We start from the raw sequence: 21725 nt of genomic DNA on the forward strand, positions 1-21725 counted from the left end.
TTTCTTTGTGTAGTTCGATGCCCTGTGTTAACGAGTTTCTGCTATTTATTGCTTTGGAAGCGTTTTGTAGTGTAATATAATGTTTAGAACTGATTAGAGTAGGTCTGTGAATTGGTATATTTCTGTATATTTTGGTTATGAATGTTATGTATGATAGACTCCTCTTAGGTTAGAATTGCTGCAGCAATTTTTGACGAGGGAAATTTTTGAGGTGGGAAATCATCAATTGACCCAATAAAGGAGTGTCAGACACTCGACAGACGGCTGTCATTTGGACATCTTTGGCAGTCGTTACGGGTAGTCAGTAAGTCTGACAACTAGTCTAACCAAGGGGTATTGGATTGCCTTGGTAACTGGGTTGAGGAGGTCGGATAGGCGCTCGCTCCTTGTGGCACACTGGTACTCAGCTACATCCGGTTAGACTGGAAGCCGACACCAACATAGTTGGGAAAAGACTATGCAGATGATGATTTTGATGAATCATTTAAGACAAATAAATTAAAATACTTTATCACTATAGATAAATATTTTAGACGCGACTAATGTTAGAATTAGGAAGTTTATAACAATACCTAACACGTGGTTTGATAAACTCTTAATATATTCGGATAGCGCGTGATATCTTTAGAAACAGGTTTTCCTACTGCTGTTATATTATTATTTATAGCCGTATCGCCCACAGAATCGTATGATTTTCGAGTTATGTAATCTCTTTAATAAACCTGTATTTGGTACAGAATCAAACGCTTGCTCGGTATTTGAGAATTTCTAAGTTTTCTAAAACTAGATAGGTACTTGTTTTTTACATCCCGACTTAAAAAGAGGGGGATAAGTTTGACTATGTATGTGTGTGGTATCGTAGCTCTTAAGCAAGTGAACTGATTTGAATGCTTAAGATATGTTGTTCGTCAAAATTTACTCAGCCGTTTTCAATTTTCGTATAAAAAGGCATTGTAATTTTTTTTATACCTAATTTATATTATTTTTTTAAATTAATCATTTTTGTAATTTTAAATTATTCATAATTTAATTTTTTTTTTTTTTTTCCAAATAAATACTTAAATTATTATATTTTAACAGATGTTAATAATAATTGTTGAGTACAACGTAATGGTCTTTTACAGGCGTTGTAAATTACTTACTAATACTAGATTAGCAAGTACAGACAAAAAATCAAACATACACACAGCTCTCATACAAAATCTTCAGTTTTATAACACTCGCATGTCGTCACAATAAAGATTAACACATATTCCACATAAATCTGATGATTAATATTAATTACATTCTACTTTATCTCATTAAACAATGCACGTACTAAGATCGGTCAGAAGTCAGTCACCTTTGTATATCAGATCAGACTTTGGACGTCAACAGTCTGATCAGACGTGCAGGCAATGACCTAGAGGTAGTTTGTTCTGGAATATTCTTTTGAGTACAGTCACAGGATATAATAGGTGTTTGATCTCTAAAATTGGCAAAAAGTTTGACGCGATTCCACCTGTGGAACCGAAGGTTTGCGTATTTCTGGAAAATATCTGTTTCCTCATATTCATCATGATTTTTAAATGATGAATGTTTTACAAAGGGTAAAACGGGACACTATTGTTTTCGCTCCTCTGTCCGTCCGTCCGTCTGTCACCAGGCTGTATCTCATGAACCGTGATAGTTAGAGAGTTGAAATTTTCACAGATGCTGTATTTCTATTGCCGTTATAACAAAAAATACTGAAAACTAGAATAAAATCAATATTTTAGGGGGCTCCCATAGAACAAACTTGATTTTTGTCCGTTTTATAAATAATGGTAAGGAACCCTTCGTGCGCGTGTCCGACTCGCACTTGGACGGTATTTGTAATCTGTTTGAAAAATCACAATTTACTGCAAAAATATACCAGTATGCCTAGGTGTGTTCCTAGTTATGTTTAAACCAAAGCGCATTTTAAAAGTGAGGGTTATCCTTGGTGCGGCACTGTTTGGCACACCGCATGTATCTCGTGGTGTACTCGCTGTAGCAAACAGTAACACATTGCGCGCGAACATTTAGTGCAGTCATTGAAGCATTATTGCTACGATTTTTTTTACTGTGAACCGATTTGCATGAAATTTTGGAATTAGGTTCATCTTACCCTTAACCTTAAAAGTGAATATGATTTGAACTCCGCCACCCCCCCTGGGGGTGGTTGCCACCCCCTTCTTTGGGGTGAATATTTTTTTTGCAAAATAACCTCGGATATCGATAGAAGACCTAATTTTAAGCAAAAGTTGTCTTTAAAGTTTAAAAAAAAATCCAATACTTTTCAAGTTATTGGCAATTGAAAATTCGCAATTTTTTCACGTTTTTCATCGGTTTTTTGCAAATATCTCCAAAAATATACGTTTTATCGAAAATGTATAAAGAACAAAATTGTAGCAGGTAAAACAACGAACAATTAGTTTTTTTATAAAATGTCCTAAGTGCAATATTAAGCTAGATATTAAAGATCAAAGCCGTTTTTTATTTTGTCTGAAATTTAATCGTTGTGGTCAATGCCATGTAGCGGCGAGTAGATGCATTTTATAAATTCTAATAAAAATGGGTTTTGTAGTGCTTGAAATAAGCTTTAAGATGAGTACTATTAAAAGTATTTTGCACGTAAAATAAGTGAGCTGTATTGCAAATAAGGGGAGCATCTTATATTTTTTCTTTTAAATCAATGGGTTTCATAAGTGCCATTTCCACCAAAATTAAAATTAATCGTATTCCGCCGAGGATTAACTTTATTATGAAGAGTTTGATAGATAGTATCAGTTTGGCTGCTTCAGGACAGATATTTTTCAAAAAAGTCGCGATTAACGAAAAGAACAAAATTTTAAATTAAAGAAAAACCTACTTGTTTTTCATAATATCTCAAAAATTACGACAGATACGTATAAGTGTACTGATAAAAAAATTAGGTATTTTTCTGACAAACAATTAGGTTTGTTTGTTTTTTCTGTCGAACAAAAATTGACGGAGATATGATTGTTTAAAGAGCGCGTGGCAGCGCAATCACAGCCTCTCTTAAGCCCTTTAACCCTTCACCGTTTTAGAAAAAAGTTCTTTACTATATATAGCAATGATGGATGTTGTAGCTCTCTTAATTACTTTTACAGTGGTTTTTTATAAATTGTGATAGCATGAAAATTGAAGGAGTTACGGTCCAAAAACTTGTCATATTTTTTTCTACTTAGTAACTGAAAACTTCGGAGTATCAATATTTGGAGCAATGTGAAAGTAGGCAGTATAATAAAGAGTCACAACTATTGTAATGTGTTTATATGTAACCGGAAAATAATAAAACTCGTAAATTGATCAACTTACTAAAAGAATAGATGGCATAAACTACGTCGATTAAATTTCAGACAAAATAAAAAACGGCTTTGATCTTTAATATCTAGCTTAATATTGCACTTAGAACAGTTTATAAAAAAAACAAATTGTTCGTTGTTTTACCTGCTACAATTTTGTTCTTTATACATTTTCGATAAAACGTATATTTTTGGAGATATTTGCAAAAAACCGATGAAAAACGTGAAAAAATTGCGAATTTTCAATTGCCAATAACTTGAAAAGTATTGGATTTTTTTTTAAACTTTAAAGACAACTTATGCTTAAAATTAGGTCTTCTATCGATATCCGAGGTTATTTTGCAAAAAAAATATTCACCCCAAAGAAGGCGTGGCAACCACCCCCAGGGGGGGTGGCGGAGTTCAAATCATATTCACTTTTGAAGTTAAGGGTAGGATGAACCTAATTCCAAAATTTCATGCAAATCGGTTCACAGTAAAAAAATTCGGAGGTTAGACCGTATTTTTCGCTTCAATGACTGCACTAATTACTAACATGTCCGCGACACTGCAACTTTTGTACGTCTAGGAAAGAGATAAATACTATAACTTATAATAACTATGTACTTACATACACCCTATGTTAGAGTGTAGCTTTCCAACCGTGGAAGAATTTTTCAAATCGTTTCAGTATTTTCTGAGCCTTAAGTGTACCAATAAAAACATGTAAATTCCTCTTTATTATATTAGATAGATAGATAGATGCCATCTCTAATCGCAAAACAACATATGTATAGATAGTTTATTGGAAACCATCCTCCGCCCATTCCACGCCATCACCACGCCTTCTCACCATGACGTTTTATACCAAAGTCCGCACAGTCGGTTCAAAAGTGTGTAACTGTAATAGCCTTCTTATCTATTAATTGTTGCACTAGATATAGATTTGACATACGACCTTTAGCTATTTGGATTATAGTTGATATTACGTCAGACAGTTGTTTTTCAGCAAGGCCTGCCGGGGCTGCGGGATTGTTCGCGCGAGTTACCGCGGCCCTGGTACATAAAGGGCCCACGACGGAACACCACGGTTTTTAGTCAGTATGAGTCTGACACTCCCTCACCGCTGCTAACCCACAGCGGGAGGAGTCATTTGATGATTTTTAGCGTCGTTAAAAAAAAGTCAGGTGTTTTTCTATGAAAGTTTGCAATTGGTTGAGTTGAAGTCCTTTTAAATAGATTAAAAGGGCTTATTTCTCCTGGCCTGTTTCCTAGTTATTTGGGGTCTGCGAAATAAGTTTTCCGCTTCTATTCCTCTGTCAGCCATGTAACTCCACTTCGTTTTTATTCATGTCCACTTTCAGGCAATCGATCCATTTATTCCTCGATATGACTCTATGCATCCACATTTATATTTAACACATACTTGGTATCATGCGTTTCAGGAAGATACCTCCCTTTTTTTATGGTTTTCGAGTAACTGTAGTTTAAATCTTTGTGATTTTAAGGACTGTCTTAGCGACTTAAAATTGTTAGTGCTTTTTTTTTTTTTTTTTTTTCCGACGTTAAAAATCATCAAATGACCCCTCCCGCTGTGGGTTAGCAGCGGTGAGGGAGTGTCAGACTCTTACTGACTAAAAACCGTCGTGTTCCGTCATAGGCCTTTTATGTACCAGGGCCGCGGTATCTCTTTCGAACAACCCGCAGCCCCGGCAGGCCTTGGCCCTGCTGGGCCCCGCGGGAAATTGTTAGTGCTGATTTTCAGTCTCATCTAAGTCATTTCGGAATTTTGTGTTTTAACGTTGACTTCCAAAAGGTTAACAAAAACGTAAAAATAACTACTCTAATAGTAATAATAACCCGGCCAGATGTTATAAAAACTAACAACACAATAATCGCGTGCTTCTACAATGTGTTTAACCGGATGCGCGGATTGCATACCTAATTACACACACAATGTTAGAAGTAGATTGTGATCAAATACGTTCAAAATATACCTTTATTGCTGGTTGTGCTCATGAAATTTTAGGCAAACACCTGTATAGTTAATGTCAACGAAAATAAATAAATAAATGTCGGAGCACTTGTGGCACACACGGTCGGTTAGCCCCATGGTAAGTTCTTGATAAGCTTGTGCTACAACTGATAAACTACTTAAACTAACATATCTGTTTATAAATAAATTCATATAATAATTGCTGGGGAGTTTGTTCCACCACTTCTTCCCAGCAAAAACACATAGGGAGTGGTGAAGGGCGGTCAATTAGACCTTTCAAAAAGTGCTGATTTTCAGCCTCTTTTTGAATAAAATGACTTTTTACTTTACTTTATAGCAATACCTAGACTACGAGCCAACAAACGTGCTCATCGCACAACTGTTGATAGTACCAGGAATCGAATCCGGGACAGTTCTTCAGTCTGTCATGGTGACCAATGCGCAAACGAAGTCATCTAAAAAATAGGGTACTTTGCGAAAAGATATGATGTCACGAATTCCTGAAATGTTTTATCCAGTGAGAACATCTTATAGGAGAAAAATTCTACCCATATCTTATGTTCCCTTTCCTCATTGTTACAGAATCGTGGGTGGAACTCAACTCGGGCGGCGGACTGGCCGCCGTCGAGAACGAGTACATCAGACTCCTGAGGGAGGCACAGAGGGAGAGCCGCGACTCCTCCGTCAGACATTCTCGCGCGTCCAGCGTTAAAGGCAGGTCAGTTACACGTCAGAAGATCATTCATGGCAGAAGATGTTAACTTTAGATAGACCACGGAGGAAGGACAATTGAGCGAAGATGCCATAAGGCTGGTAGGTCATGCAACGTACGGTAGGCGTGATCGAAATGGTCAGTTACTAGAACTAACGAGGCGTTCGGGATCCTTGCTGTTATCTAAAATGGGCAGGTTCCAAAGAAGGCGTGTAAAAGCGAAGACAGTAACCTTCCTCGTCCCCCGAACACCTGCATTTTGGCGCGCTGCTGTCTTAGGAGATTTTACGTTATGTCATCTCCGCTAGTCATTTGTTTCTCCATGTAGTGGACCCATTACGTGCTCGGTGGGGGGACTGGTCTTTGAGAACAAGTACATCAGACTCCTGAGAGAAGTACAGAGGGAGAACCGCGACTCCTCCGTCAGACACTCGCGCGCGTCCAGCGTTAAAGGCAGGTCAGTTACCTGTCAGAAGATCAGACACGTCAGAACATATTTACTTTAGGTAGACCACGGAGGAGGGAAAGTTGAGAGGAGATGCTATTATATAAGGCTGGTAGGTCATGCAACGTACGGTAGGCGTGATCAAAATGGTCAGTTACTAGAGCTAACGAGGCGTTCAGGTTCCTTGCGGTTATCTAAAATGGGAGGGTTCCAAAGAAGGCGTTTAGGAGCGATGATAGGAACGTTCCTCGTCCTCTAAACACCCGCATGTTTGCGCGCTACTGTCTTAGGAGATTTTCGTCATGACATCTCCGCTATTCATTTGTTTCTCTATGAGATGGTCCTATTACATCCTCGGTGAGCAGTCTTTGAGAACGGGTACATCAGACTCCTGAGGGTGGCACAGAGGGAGAGCCGTGACTCCTCCGTCAGACATTCTCGCGCGTCCAGCGTTAAAGGCAGGTCAGTTACAAGACGAGAGACGACTCCCGGCCATCGTCCTTGCGTCTCCTAGGAGACAAACAGGCCCGTGTCGGCAGCGCGCGTTTTATCCACGCGCTCCTCAGAGAGAGACAGCAAACTAAGGCCTGCCGTCACTGCGGGATTGTTCTCACGAGTGACCGCGGCCCTGCTACATAATGGTTTTCAACTATCTTACTATCACGGTTCATTAGATACCAGTCTAACATGGGTAGCTTGGTGACAGTCGGACAGTTATGTATTAGTAATAGGGTCCCGTTTTACCCTTTAGATACGGAACCCTGAAAATACCTTGCTTAAATGCTTTGATTCGACTGTCATCCGCAGCTTTCGTTCCGTAATCGGTTCACGTGTAAGGGTGCGTCCACATCTGGCGAATGCGCCGCGAATGCGCAGCACGCGAGCCGATCGCGAGCTGTCCGCGAGCTGCGCGCGTGCATTTTTGTTCGTGCGCCGCTTCTGCGCCGCACGCGCGCAGCTCGCGCGCGACCTAAGCGCCGCACGCGAGCGGCGCGCAGGCGGCGCGCGACGTCTGCCATCTTCGATAGTACTGAGCCAATATACGGAACTGTAAGGGCGAGAACTGATTGCGCGCAGATCGCGCGCAGATCGCGCGCCGCTCGCGCGCTCTATACGAGCCTTGCGTGAGTTGCGCTAAAGAGGCGCACCGAACTATTGCAGTGACTGCACGCGCGCAGCTCGCGGACAGCTCGCGATCGGCTCGCGTGCTGCGCATTCGCGGCGCATTCGCCAGATGTGGACGCACCCTAAGACTCCTCTCACGTTTCAATATATTGATCCATGTCAAAATCTATTTAAATAGGCTAGGATGTAATAAAGCCTTTTGGGCTTACCTTTTTCTCACTGAAACTATCTGTTTCCCATGGTTCCACCTAAACCCAGAGGGAACACACCACAATTCAATCGGTTTTGTGGTTTCGTGTGAAAGTGCTTCGGACATAGTCATTTTCGCATTCATAATATTAGTAAGTATTAAGAGATGCATTGGAAACTATAACGATAACCCAATCTATCTATTGATTTGTCTACCAGAGAGAATTTTTTGACATACAAGTAATGTCAAATATTGAAAACGGCCGTAAATAGTGACAAATCTTAACTAAAGAATGCGAGGGAAACCGGGCGGTTTTACCTAGCTATTCCTTTGCAAGATGGCTCTAGACCAGTGGTTCTTAACCTTTTTGACATGAGGGACCACTTTAACTAAAGTTTGTCTTGCCGGGGACCACCTCATCGGTTTACCTAAATTGAGAGTTCCTTGATAAAGAATACAAGCATACTTTATAATTAGCACTGAATTTTTGGTTCCGTACTACTCAAAGTAAAACGTATGTCGGCAGTTGTAGGTAACCAAATGCAAAGAAGGATAAACATATGCCTATATAGTTTCCAAATGCGCGAGCGAAGCGAACGCGAAATTTTTATCGGACTTAAACCAAATATTACGTAAAATTTAGCCCAAACGTACTTAACTTTTTGATTGTTGTCAAATGCAAAAATAATGCATATGCAAGGGCATATAGTTTCTGAATACGCGAGCGAAGCGAGCGCGAAATTTTAATTATTTTTTAAGACTCAAAACCAAAATTACGTAAGTTGCGAAAACCCGCGCGCGCATAGATAAGTCGATAAAAATAAAGTTAGATAACGTATATAGCAACGTCGAGAAGCAAAGCTTCGCGGACCACTTGGAATGCCTCCAGGGACCACTAGTGGTCCGCGGACCACCGGTTAAGAACCACTGCTCTAGACTCTACTAGACCAAACTAGGGTAACGGGTCTGACTAGTTTCTAGACCAGCGTCTAAGAATAGACTGGGAGAAATATTTTTATGTGCTATAGATATTTTACGTTTGTTTTGGACCACATAGATAGTGCTATATTTTATTCTACAGTTTTGATAAAAAAAAAAAAACATTTGTATACTTCTTTACTAATATCTACTAATACCTCTAAAACTACTGTAACGATTTGAAAACATTTTCACTGTTGCAAAGATACACTTTTCCCGAGTAATAGATATAGCTGTATTTTATCCCGATACGCAAAATATTTTGCAACTGACGCGGGTCAAACTGCTGGTTTTAGCGGGTGGTCTTTATAACACGAAATAGATAACTATTAGAACGAAGTTTTAAAAGCTATTCAGTTGGTGTTGGGATTAACGTGGTCTCATAAATTCCGTACGCCATTTAATTGACTGCCAACGACGAATTGGGAGCATTTCCTAATGAAAAGTCGATGTCATCTCTATTAGACAATTGACCTCGTTTTAAGAGTGATCGAGTAATGTTTTGTCTATGGGTAGTTTCAACTTGAACGATTTATATTAACTAAAGTTAAACTACATATTTTGATATGACTTTACATTTATGAACTCCATAAATCAATTTAACAATTATTGAATCAATAGAATTATTAGTTTAATCTGTAGTTTAATGTGTAGTAGTAGGATTCGGGATTGTTTGCGCTCATTACCGCGGCGCTGTACATAAAGGGCTTAAGAAGGAACATGGCGGGGTTTAGTCAGTAAGAGTCTGACACTCCCGAGCGCTGCACACACAACTGGAGCCGTCATTTGATGATTTCCCAACAAAAAAAGATTGTTTACCTTTAGTCAAGTTCCTACTCAAATGATGTATGTGTACATGTCCTAACTGTATTCTACTTAAGTTACATTCTCTATATGGAAAACTAAAGCCTTTGTAGTGCCCCTGGCGCCAACGCACAGACCGCAAGACATACGATACTTTATATGTACGTAAATACATATGTAGACGTTAAATACTACCTACTACGTAGTGGGATTTAAAAGTATTTCCACGAAGGATTCCGTACCATAGTCTTTGATCATCATCCTCTTGCCCTTATCAATGCCAATTTTATTTGTGGTCGGCGCAGCTTGTTTTCTCCTTCCATACTCTTTTATCTGATGTCATCTCAAAAGTAACATTCTTTATAGACTTTCACAAAATCTATAAAACGGCTTAAAAAATGGTTTTTGGACGGGAGCTTCCTAAAATATTTATTTTCTAATTCTACTCTAGTTTTGAACTGTCTGACTATCACGGTTCGTGAGATACAACCTGGTGACTAACAGATAGCGAGGTCCCAGTAATAGGGTCCCGTTTTACTCTTTCGTAACTTGCCAAATATAAATTAGATCCCATGTAAAAATAGGGTTTAATTTATCCTACTCCCAAAGAAGCGATTCAAACTATAGCCCCCTCCTTACACAATCGGTTAAGCAAAACGTTGTAAGTATCAATTACGTTACAAGAGTGCATCGTCAGCAGTTTCATAATAAGTACCTAACCTCATTATGGCTTCCCACTGCAAACAATGGTAATTAGCAATGCGTTGGAAACCAATACTCTTTTTCTTTGCGAGTTTTATTTAATACTAGCTTCCACCCGCGGCTTCGCCCGCGTAGAGTTCGGTTATGTCGCGTTTCCAAGAGAATTCTTCAAAAGTCCGGGTTAAAAATCCTATGTTCTTTCTCAAGGTCAACTCTATCTTTGTACCAAATTTTGTTAAAATCAGAATAGAATAGAATAGAAAATTTTTATTTGTTCAGTGGTTACTTTCGCATTTATAATATTAGTAGGGAATTAGGGAATATAGGTACTCCATTTGAGTAGGCAAACAATCCTGATATGATTTACATTCCTACCAACTTTTTTATATTATTAGTATAGATAACTAGCTTTTTCCTGCGGTTTCATCCGCGTCCCGTAAGAACTATTGGACCCGAACCGAAATAACTTATAATAATAATGGCGTCCACGGCCGATTTCGGCCACGGCGGCTGTTCTCATCTAAGGAGATCAGCCAGCTGCGCAGGACATATTATAGTGCACGAGCATTTGCGCAGACACAGGTGCACTCCCTATTCCTTTACTCTCATAACCCGATGGGACGGCAATCCGACACGACCGGAGAGAGATCAGGCGCAAGACCAACATTTACGTGCTCTCCGATGCACGGGTGAATCAATCACCAACTTCCAGACTACGGGCTGCTTTGTGAAAGTTTAAGAAAACCCACAAAGCGATTTCGGCCCGACCCGGGAATCGAACCCGAGACCTCTGGCACAGCAGCCGCGCTTGCGACCACTAGACCAACGAGGCAGTCAAAAGTCGAAATATTAATTAATAATTAATTAATTTTTCAATTCAGTCCAGTAGTTTCGTTGCCTCTAGGGTACCAACAAAAAAACAAAAAAAATTGGTTGTCTGTAAAGTCGGTTTACTGACGATAGTTGAACGTGACAACGTCATAAGAAAATACTGATGGAATGGTTGCATTTTTCAAAAGAAAATTTTCATTTTATTTGTTTGATAGATATTTTGTATGGATGTAGAGAAGGAGGTTAATGGAAATCATAATTGAACTGATCAAGTTACATTTATTTGTACGCATAAATACAATTATGTCAATTTTTTTTTTTTAATATATTTATTTATTTTTTCCTAAGTTCCCTAAGTAATTTCATACTGGCTCAGTGATTTAAAGAAAAAAAATATATTGATTGATTTAATTGAGAAATGGAAATTGGGATGGAATTAGATAATCAAAAGTGTTTCTAATTTAAAATATAGGTTAAATTTTCTGGTTTGACAAGAAAAAACTACTTCGTACCTTGGTACTTTTCTTATTAACATTTTTTACCTCGAATTTAATTTATTCTTTAATTAAATGAAAAACATTTTTTATAAAAAAGAAAAATATATTTTATAAAAATTGGTGTCAATTAAATTGGCCCGAAGTGTTTCGTCGTCCTGACGTACGTCAACCGCAGCTAAGAACCAATCCCGAATGACGGCTATGACGCGATGCGCTGCGGGCCAATCACCGCTTTACCGCCGCCCCCGCGCTCCCTTCATACCACCAAAGGGACCCAATAAATCACTTCTGCGCAGGTGAAAGTCAGGGCTCGACTTCCGTGCCGGTAACTGTACTTAACTAGCAAACGACAAGTCAGTACATGAACGCGCGATTGATTATTTAAAATGTGTAGGTAGTTATAAAAAGTAATCTCGTAATCGTGATCCCACCCAAAACAAAAATGTGAAAGGCTGCCAAGTTCGATAATATGGGAATGCTTCGCCTATAAAAGAAGTGAGATCTGAATAAGTACCAAGTTTCATACACATACCTCAGTTAAAAATAGTTACTTTTTAATAATATTGCTTGGCAAGTTTTCACACACCTTGTTATAAACCTACTAAACGCAATGAATCAAGTATATAATTTTCTATTAAAACTTGCCAAATAACATCATTAAAAAGTAACTATTTTTAACTGAGGTATGTGTATGAAACTTGGTACTTATTCAGATCTCACTTCTTTTATAGGCGAAGCATTCCCATATTATCGAACTTGGCAGCCTTTCACATTTTTGTTTTGGGTGGGATTTCATTTATTTTTGTAAGGTTGTTTATTTTATTTTTTTCTTATGATTAAGTTAGTTAAGGAAATGTCTCATTTATACTATCTTTCAGATTTTTGAATATGCACTATGCTTCTTACAAAGAAATGAACTAGATTAACTAAATGGACTAGATTTACCAACTGACTGACATGACATGTTATCATATATTATGTTCGTGGATCAAAGTTACACATTCGTTATTTTCGAAAGTGACTCACACTTGGCCGTTTTCAGATTTTTACTTTACTTTGACTAAATACAAACCTTTGTAACGAATTTCAGATCGGTACGACCATTCGAAGATATATAATATATATATAGATAAATTTAGTTCGTTTTAGTTCCTTAGGGGTATAATCTGAATTATTTTGAAACTGACTCACACTCGGCCATTTTCAGATTTTTCCCTTTACCTTGACATAAAGACCTACCTCCATGCCAAATTTCAAGTCAATGCGACCATTGGAAGTGGTCTAGGTTTTTGATGAGTGAGTCAGTCAGTCAGTCAATGAGTGTATAGTAAAAATAGCGATTTTCTGACGTCAATATCTCAAGACCAATAGGTATCTTAACGAAATTTTGTATTTTAGATAAGTGAGGGGGTCTTAACAGATACTAGAAATTGGATATGCGTAAATAAAATAGATTTTGAGTTATAGGGGGGTCGAATTTGGCCCGAAATGGTTCGTGTAATATAACCCACGGCCGGTGTGTCGCTTTTTTTGCTCGAACTTGGCGGACACACTGCCGTGTGTCTAGATTGCAACTACAATTTGTAGTTAGTAATCAAATTTTTGAACTACTTTTTACAATTATTTAATGTAATTTGCAGTTTTGATTACTAACTACAATATGTAGTTGTAGTTAGTAATCAGTAGTTAGATTTCATTTTGCCCAACACTGGCTATGCTCCATAATTATTTCGATCGAATAGTAAAGCAATTGATTTTTTACTCATCGTGAAATAGTTCTATTACCTTATTATTATAGTTTTGTTATAGCATAACCTACAATCGCTGCACTAGCGGACTGATGCTATTTATTTTAATTATGAAAGCACGAATATTCGACAATATATCACTGAACATATATTTAATATCGAAAGAATCATTACCTTTATCGTCGCAATTATCGTTGCTATAAACAATTTACACCACATTCATTTTTCACTGCACTTCATACTTGACGAAAATATGTAAATATATTATTGAATAGCAGCTGTTTACGCGGACGCATCGCTCACTCAAGTGGGAGAGAGACAGATGTCGAACGCTGCCGAACGCGTAGGCCGATTGTGCGATGGAACGCCTCAGAGCGAGGCAACGCCTCAGAGCGAGGTAACGCCTCAGAGCGAGGTAACGCCGCATGAGTCATGTTTTTTCGTGCGTGCAGCCGGCTCCATCGATTTATAAGACGTTGTCACGTCAAAAAGGATTTCTCCTTTATTATATTAAATACTGGCTGATTCCCGTGGTTTTACCCGCGTCCCGGGGGAACTACTGCCCGAATACTCCTGGATGAAATATAGCTTACGTTACTCGGAAATAATGTAGGTATAATTGAAAAGAAAGAATTTTTGAAATCGACCCAGTACCTAATATAACTTTTGAACCCTTTTGGGTACAAACAAACAAAAAAATGCATCATCTTTATTACACTAGTATAGAAGTATACATAAAAAGGATACATTGACCACATAACGTATACAATAAAAGTAATTTTAACAACAGTACTTCGGCATCTTTCAAGTAAACACAAACCCATGTTATCTTAATAACTGCAATTGTTTTAATAACCACTAATTAATATGAGTGTACTTCTTAAAGTATTATCTTGGAAAGCGTGTGAAGATTTTTTCAACAACTATTCAGTTTTTGCTGGTTTCAGTATGTTTTTTGACAAGGTCATTTTCATTGTACGAAAAAGTAAATGCGTTGTGGAGACTTTATTTTGTATGCCTAGCCTTTGCCCAACTATGTTGGGGTCGGCTTCCAGTCTAATTGATGCCAGCTGAGTAGGTACCAGTGTGCCACAAAGACTGCCTATTATCTGAACTTCTCAACCCAGTTACCCGGGTAACCCAATACTCCTTAGTCAGACTAGGTTATCAGATTTACTGGCTACTTCTTACTGCCCGTAACGACTGTCAAAGATGTTCAAATGATAGCCGGGACCCACCAATTTAACGTTACTACCGAAACACGGAGGAACTCGTCATAACATGATGGTTCACCAAGGACTGACTACACCAAGAGTTGCTAGGCAGTCGCTCCTTGTGGCTCATTGGTACTCAGCTGCATCCGGTTAGACTGGAAGCCAACCCCAACATAGTTGGGAAAATGCTCGGAAGATGATGATGTTACAGAGCTCATACCACTTCCTCTAATATGCAAAATCCAATGGTTTTTTGGACAAACAAAAGTAGTCGAATAATAATGGAGGGCTTTTTATGTTGTTTCAGTCCAAAGTCTCCGCCTAACAGTCCGAACTTGGAGCCTTCCACTGAAGATGAGCTAAAAGGAGTCTACATTAACTGCTGGAGAGTGAGTAGCTTTTCAATATAACTAGCTTTGATCCACAGCGCTGTCCGTCTTAGGGTTGGACCATATCTGGCAGCACGGAATCGCCTTTTTCCGTCGCCCTTTCTCTTTCTGTCGCTTAGAACTGCCATTTGCTAGACCAAGACTGATTAAGTGATGGCGATCGCCTCGAGGATTCCGCCGCGTGCTATCGCATTATGCTTTCTGTCTCGGTCTAGCAAATAGCAGTTCTAAGCGACAGAAAGAGAAAGGGCGACGGAAAAAGGCAATTCCGTGCTGCCAGATGTGGTCCAACCCTTAAACAATGTTGTGGGTTCGACCACATTCCTAAGCCGGCAATACACGGACCGCTTGAAGCAGTCAGGGGTAACAGCTTCAAGCTGTCGACCGCCCGAATCAGTTGCAACTGATCGAGCGGTTCCTGTATGTGCGTCCATAGAACTCTGCAGTTCACTGTGCAGTCGACAGCTTGAAGCTGTCGCCCCTGACTGCTTCAAGCGGTCCGTGTATTGCCGGTCTTATTGTTTTTATTATCTTTACAAAATATTTATTTTTATTTATTTATAATACTTTTTGCACAAACAGTACAATGGCAGACTTAACGCCTTAGACGTTTTCTCCCATCTGCTATTTGAAGTCTCATTGAAATCGTCTTAGTATACAGTTAAAGATGGCATATAAAAGTATAAAAGAAAATTAATTGTGAAGAAAACTTTGACGTTGAAATTCAACATATAGACTTTAATTTTATTTATTTTCATTCGTCGGCTATCCATGAAAATAAGGCTCTGCCTGCTTGTGACATATTTTTCATGTTTTTTTTAGTTTTATATATCTTATTTTATTCACGCAATAAAATAATGTTTTGTTTCTTTCTTTTTTCCCTAACAGAGCTGAATTGTACCTGCTGAATTATACCTTTCTGGTCAAAAGAGAAGATCAAATAAACTTGAGATTTTTTTGACCTTAGAATATTTTTTAATAAAGTGTATTTAACGTTTCAGGATGACTCCAACGACTGGGTGTGGGAATGGAGCAGTAGACCCGACCAGCTTCCCCCTAAGTGAGTAGACCAACCTCCTTACTTCTCGAACTGTACTGTAGTAAATAGATGACATATAAATAGTGGTAAAAGTAAAATATGTACTTGTGAAAAGTACATCCACTATCGGGGCTGCGGGATTGTCCGTGCTCATTACCGGCGCTGGTACGTAAAGGGCTTAAGAAGGAACATGGCGGGGTTTAGTCAGTAAGAGTCTGACACTCCCGAGCGCTGCAATCATGGAGGGAGGGGTCATTCTCTGATGTTAGGTATAGCTAGTATTCCTCTAGCCTTTCCATGCGGTTCCTACCTGCAACCCGAAGGAACAACTTCCCCTTTTATTGAAGAAGACGAAAGGCCACGGAACCGAAGTAGTTCCCGCGGGATGTCAATTAAACTGCTCTAAAGCTAGAAACAGTATTAAATACCAGATTATAAAGTTGTGTATATGTGTTTCCAGGGACTGGCGGTTTAAGCACCCCACAAGCGCTCGCGGTCCACCATCAGCTACCTCCTCCATCGAGGTGCTGGAGCAGCAACTAGCCGCGCCTGTTATGCAGCAGGTTAGCATATTATACCTTATTATTGACTATAGAAGAGCTCGTGGCTAAGTCACAGCCTAAGGTTTTTTTAGTCTTTATTTTTTTACATTCAGAGGTTTTTGTCCAATAAGGATATGTTAACCCCATCATACCTTATAACAAAATTAAATCTACAAACTATAACTAATTGCTAACGACCAAAAAATTGTCGCTGCTTCAGATTTTGGCTTTGACAGAATACTCTGAACCGGGCCTAGGAGCTCAATAAGTTTCAATTAGTACACTAATGAGTCTCGCTCATCTTTGATCCGGACACACTCCATCGCCAAAGCCTAATGTTAAGCAACGCTTGGCTTGTCGTGGATGACTATCTTCTCGTGACGAGTTCTGCCGTGTTTCGGAAGACCCAGCTGTCATTTGAACATCGTTATGGGTAATCAGAAGCCAGTAAATCTGACCACCAGTCTTAAGGGGTATTGGGTTGAAGAGGTCAGATAGGCAGTCGCTCCTTGACGGACACTGGTACACAGCTGCATCCCGTTATACTGGAAGCCTACCCCAACATAGTTGGGAAAAGACTCGGCATATAATAGGGTTCTGTCCCCAAACGGGTACACGTCTGTCAGCAGGCTGTATCTCAATAACCGTGATAGTTAGAAAGTTGAAATTTTCACAGTTGTACATCTACTGTTTTCTGAAGAACCGCCATAATAATTTAGAATTAGTTATAAGTATATTTTAATGTTGGCATTAAATGCCAAATGTTGCTGTGCCCTAACAGGGTCCACAAATGTTCGTAGCTGTAAGCTTATTGTAACACCATGTGAAACTTGTGGAACGCAATAAATGATATGAATAAGATAATAATATAATTGTTATAATATTACAGAGTCATTGCCTGTCAGTCCGTCGCACTTGCCTGTTCAGCCGCGGCGCCATCGCGGCCGTACTTCTCACCAACGTCGTGTCGCTTCTGCTCGGCGCCGGCATCGGGTGAGTACACCACACTAGTGTCATTAGACAGACGTCCTCACACGAGTACATAGTTGTTGTTCGGTGCTGGCATCGGGCGAGTACACTAGACGAGTACAGTACCCCAGACATAGGCCTCTGGCATCAATTGAGTACACCACTGTTATAAGTAGAGATATATCCTCAAATAAGAACAATACAAAGCCATAGTCAGTAATAAGGACACTGGAATCAGATGAGTACACCTCAGAACGGGTACGGGTGGAACTTTCCCCTGGGACGCAGGTGAAACTGTGGCTACTTAAAAATATAGATAGAGTATAAATTTGGTTAGTACTATAGCCGTTTTACCGCGGTTTCACCCGCGTCCCGTGAGAGCTACAGCCCGTACCGGGATAAAATATACCCTATGTTACTCGGGAAGAGTGTAGCGCCCCAACAGTGAAATTTTTTCCAAATCGGTTCAGTACTTTCGGAGCCAAACAAATACATATTTCCTGTATACAAATACAGATAAAAAAGCGTATCAAAATGGTTTATTTTTGGTTAAATACCTACTTAAATGGTTTATAAAATGATACTTATAGTGCCTTCAAATTAAGTATCATCCATACATCCTCCGAGCCTTTTCCCAATCATGTTGGGGTCGGCTTCCAGTCTAACCGGATTCAGCTGAGTACCAGTGCTTTACAAGAAGCGACTGCCTATTTGACCTCCTCAACCCAGTTACCCGGGCAACCCGATAGCCCTTGGTTAGACTGGTGTCAGACTTACTGGCTTCTGACTACCCGTAACGACTGCCAAGGATGTTCAATGACAGCCGGGACCTACAGTTTAACGTGCCATCCGAAACACAGTCAATGGTGTCTAAGATATACTTAGAAAGTACATACAAACTTAGAAAAGTTGCATTGGTACTTGCCTGACCTGGGATCGAACCCGCGCCCTCGTACTTGAGAGGTTGGTCCTTTACCCACTAGGCCACTACGACTTAACTTCAAATTAAGTATCATTTTAATAATTAAGATTTACTAATAACATACATGTTTTGTCCCCAGGATGTGGCTGAGCAAGCGAGGTCTGTTGCCGCCCCGGCTCATAGTGCTCAACTAAAAGACTGACGGATGCACATAGCTTTTTATTATTAGTTATGCGATTTCACGACAAAAGTAAAGAAAATATTGTATACCTTAAAAATAACTAGTCCACCATCTTGTATATTCAGCCATGTTGGATTTAGGATGACCTCACATAGCTTAACATGCATTGTCATCCAAACTATGCAAAATTTCAGCTCAATCGGTTGAGGGCAAGTGCCTTAAAACTGAGTTGTAAAATTCGTCATCTGCCTAACCTTTTCCCAACTATGTTGGGGTCGGCTTCCAGTCTAACTGGATGCAGCTGAGTGTTAGTATTGAAAAAATGTAGTCATTATTATCCAAAATATACTTTCGGTGACTTGCACCATTTAACTATAACGATAACCGAACCATTTTCAGTTGTCAAATCGCCGATGTGACCAATGGGCGGCAAGTATACGGCTGGTTATAGAAAGTTATAGAGCGGGTCTTAAAAATATTTATATACTTACATAGAAATTAACTGATGATTAAAAAATCGGCCCTTATTGAGATTGCAAATAGACGTATAAAAATATCATTATGCATATCAATATTTAAAATTATTCTTAAACTAAAAAATAATTGGCACAAAGTTCATTCTTGTAAGTGATTTTTTTGTCGTCTAATCGCATAACTTTTAAAAACGAAAATGTGCTAATTATAGAGAAGTAGTACGGTTACAATTATATAACTTAAAACTCAAAGTTAAGCAACCATCCCGAGCTAAAAAAATGATGGGTGTGCAAACTTTTAAAATTCAATTTAAGTTGTCTAACTCTAACTCGTATCCAGACTGTCATATGTATGTGTTGGAAGAAAAAAAAGAAAAATTTCTAATATTAATAAAAAAATAAGAAAAAATAGAAAAAAAAATACTGTATCTCGTAGTTCTTGGTACATTTTTTTGTATTTTTCTTAAGCAACAACTTTTTCGAAAAAAAAATACTTCTTCGTGTCTATGTTTGTTTTTTAATGCCTTTTTTGAGGGTAGTCGAGTAAGACCTTTGACAGATTGGTTTTGATTTGACAAGGAACCCGAACGCCTCGTTAGTTCTAGTAACTGATCACGGCTACCGCACATTGCTTGAGCTGCAAGAAGGCGCCTGACCTACCTTCCTTATGGCATCTCCGCTATCTTTCCCTCCTCCGTGGTCTTTTCTCAGGCATTAATAAACAAATATAAACTCAATTAATTGTAAACTATGAATATTTTTTATATTATAGTAGTTTATAAGACAAAATAAACACTGCATTAGTTAGAATTTAAGCTGTGTTTGGAGATAATTTTGAAAAAAATTCAATATGCGTGATGACAGGATTAAAATATTCAGCCTTAAAAACCAACTTAAACACCTGTTGAACACTTGTCCAAACAGACCTTATTTCAACGTCATAATCTGACCGCTTTTAGACAAATGTTCAACAGACGTTTAAAAGTTTTTGAGGTACGACGGATTGATTCTAATTGGTCCGCATTTTAGATTGGCAAAAAATATTGGACACGTATTTTTTATTTTAACAAATCATTAAATATTTACTAAGATATAAGGCATTAAGATTTGTAACGTCACGTCTATGTAAAATATGTACTCAAAAGTGACGTAACACAAAATTCAGTCGTGTTGTATCTTCGTTGTTATTTGTTAGTGAGAGAAAAGAAAAATTACGTACCCATTATTTTAGGGTTACCTAAAAGACGGACAAATTACTTTTTTTTAATTTACCATGCTTATGCGAGCCAGGGCACTTGAGTGCATATTTTTCTTTGTAAAAATATGATAGCCATCTGATTGGTTAAAATTATTTTCCAGCAATTTTTGTTCGTTCCAAAATTATCTTCAAATACAAAGATCATCATTTTTCGTTTTAAATGCAAGTATTGTGAAAGCATAATACTTTTTCCTTTGCCATTTTGAAAAAAAAAAATCACATCTCGTTGTCTCTGTGATTGACAAAAAACCTTATTTATTGTCTATGATAGTGTTGCCAGAAACAGCACTATTGTATTTTATTTATATAAACTTTATGTCAAAAGTTTTTAGTTTAAAAAACGTGGTTTAGAAATGTTCTTATTTTTTCGTTGTTAGAAGAATTGGCTAGATAATTTTTTTTTGTTTAATTGTGGAGTATATTTTGATGATTTTATGCATTATTTATATAGAAAAACAGGTTGAATCACACGTGTTGAGTGTTGATTCCGAATTTTGTTAACTCTTGATTCATAATTATTGTTATAACTTGGCTGAAATAGAGGCGTATGCTACATCACATGATTTGAATATTACACCTTCATTTATTTTACTGGATTATAACCTTTACTATTTCGTAAGTGAGCGTGTTTATAATACGACCAAGTCTCGAAAATAGCCTTTATGAAATAAACAGTTCTTTAAATTAATGCTACACAATTAAGTTTGATGATAATTTACGCATCGAGAAAGTTCGCTTTCAAAATCACACTAGACAATCTATTGTAAAAACCACTGCTGTCTAGCAGTTATATGAAAGTTTTTTTTATATAAATAATGCATAAGTTGAATTCTATACTCCATTAATTTAATACTGTGATAGTAAATTAGAAAAGAAACGCTAAAACACGTAACAAATATTTCGCGCGCTTTGCTTTCCGCCATATTGGAATTCGTTCGGCAACCTTCGTGTATCTTCGGTTGCCGTTCGGGTGTTTTTTATTTTACTATCACAAAATTGTAAATATTATATGTTGTGTCATTTTAATCATTAGGTTTAAGGCGCTTAAAATATAAGGATATGCATTTTTATTAAGATGATTGTTTTATTTTTGTTGCCCTTATCCCTTTTTTGTGGATGAGTCACAAGTTTTGGTAGTCTGGTATAATCTTACACAATTTCATCTTAATCTGTGCGGCAGTTTTGCAATGGGAGCAAGACACTGATGTAAATTCATAAATATACGACTGGTAGACCACTTACCCAACGCGTGTTATTGGGGTGCAGACTGCATGTTGGCAAATGTATCCAGGCAACATATTATAGAATCCGTGGTTCCACATAAGAATTGAAATCCACATAAACTTACAAGCGTCTGTTGAACACTTGTCTAAATGTCAGATATGGCCAATGGATGGCGTTG

At 38.3% G+C, this 21725-nt stretch overlaps 1 protein-coding gene across 3 annotated transcripts in view; it reads left to right on the top strand.

Annotated features, from left to right (window-relative positions):
- The window catches only part of LOC124644451 (BCL2/adenovirus E1B 19 kDa protein-interacting protein 3), a 61528-nt gene extending 40131 nt beyond the window's left edge, over positions 1–21397 (top strand). For 2 of the 3 annotated variants that reach the window (XM_047183806.1, XM_047183805.1), the window contains exons 2-7: positions 5887–6022; positions 14858–14939; positions 15941–15999; positions 16439–16541; positions 17410–17513; positions 18551–21397. In XM_047183806.1, the coding sequence (XP_047039762.1) occupies positions 5887–6022; positions 14858–14939; positions 15941–15999; positions 16439–16541; positions 17410–17513; positions 18551–18605 (539 nt within the window). In that variant the 3' untranslated portion in view covers positions 18606–21397. Of the gene's footprint in view, positions 1–5886; positions 6023–14857; positions 14940–15940; positions 16000–16438; positions 16542–17409; positions 17518–18550 lie in introns of those variants that run through there. The other variant, XM_047183807.1, reaches the window with a different exon arrangement.
- Positions 21398–21725: the final 328 nt, after the last annotated feature.

Source organism: Helicoverpa zea, chromosome 30 (assembly GCF_022581195.2).
Source record: "Helicoverpa zea isolate HzStark_Cry1AcR chromosome 30, ilHelZeax1.1, whole genome shotgun sequence".
Classification (NCBI taxonomy): domain Eukaryota; kingdom Metazoa; phylum Arthropoda; class Insecta; order Lepidoptera; family Noctuidae; genus Helicoverpa; species Helicoverpa zea.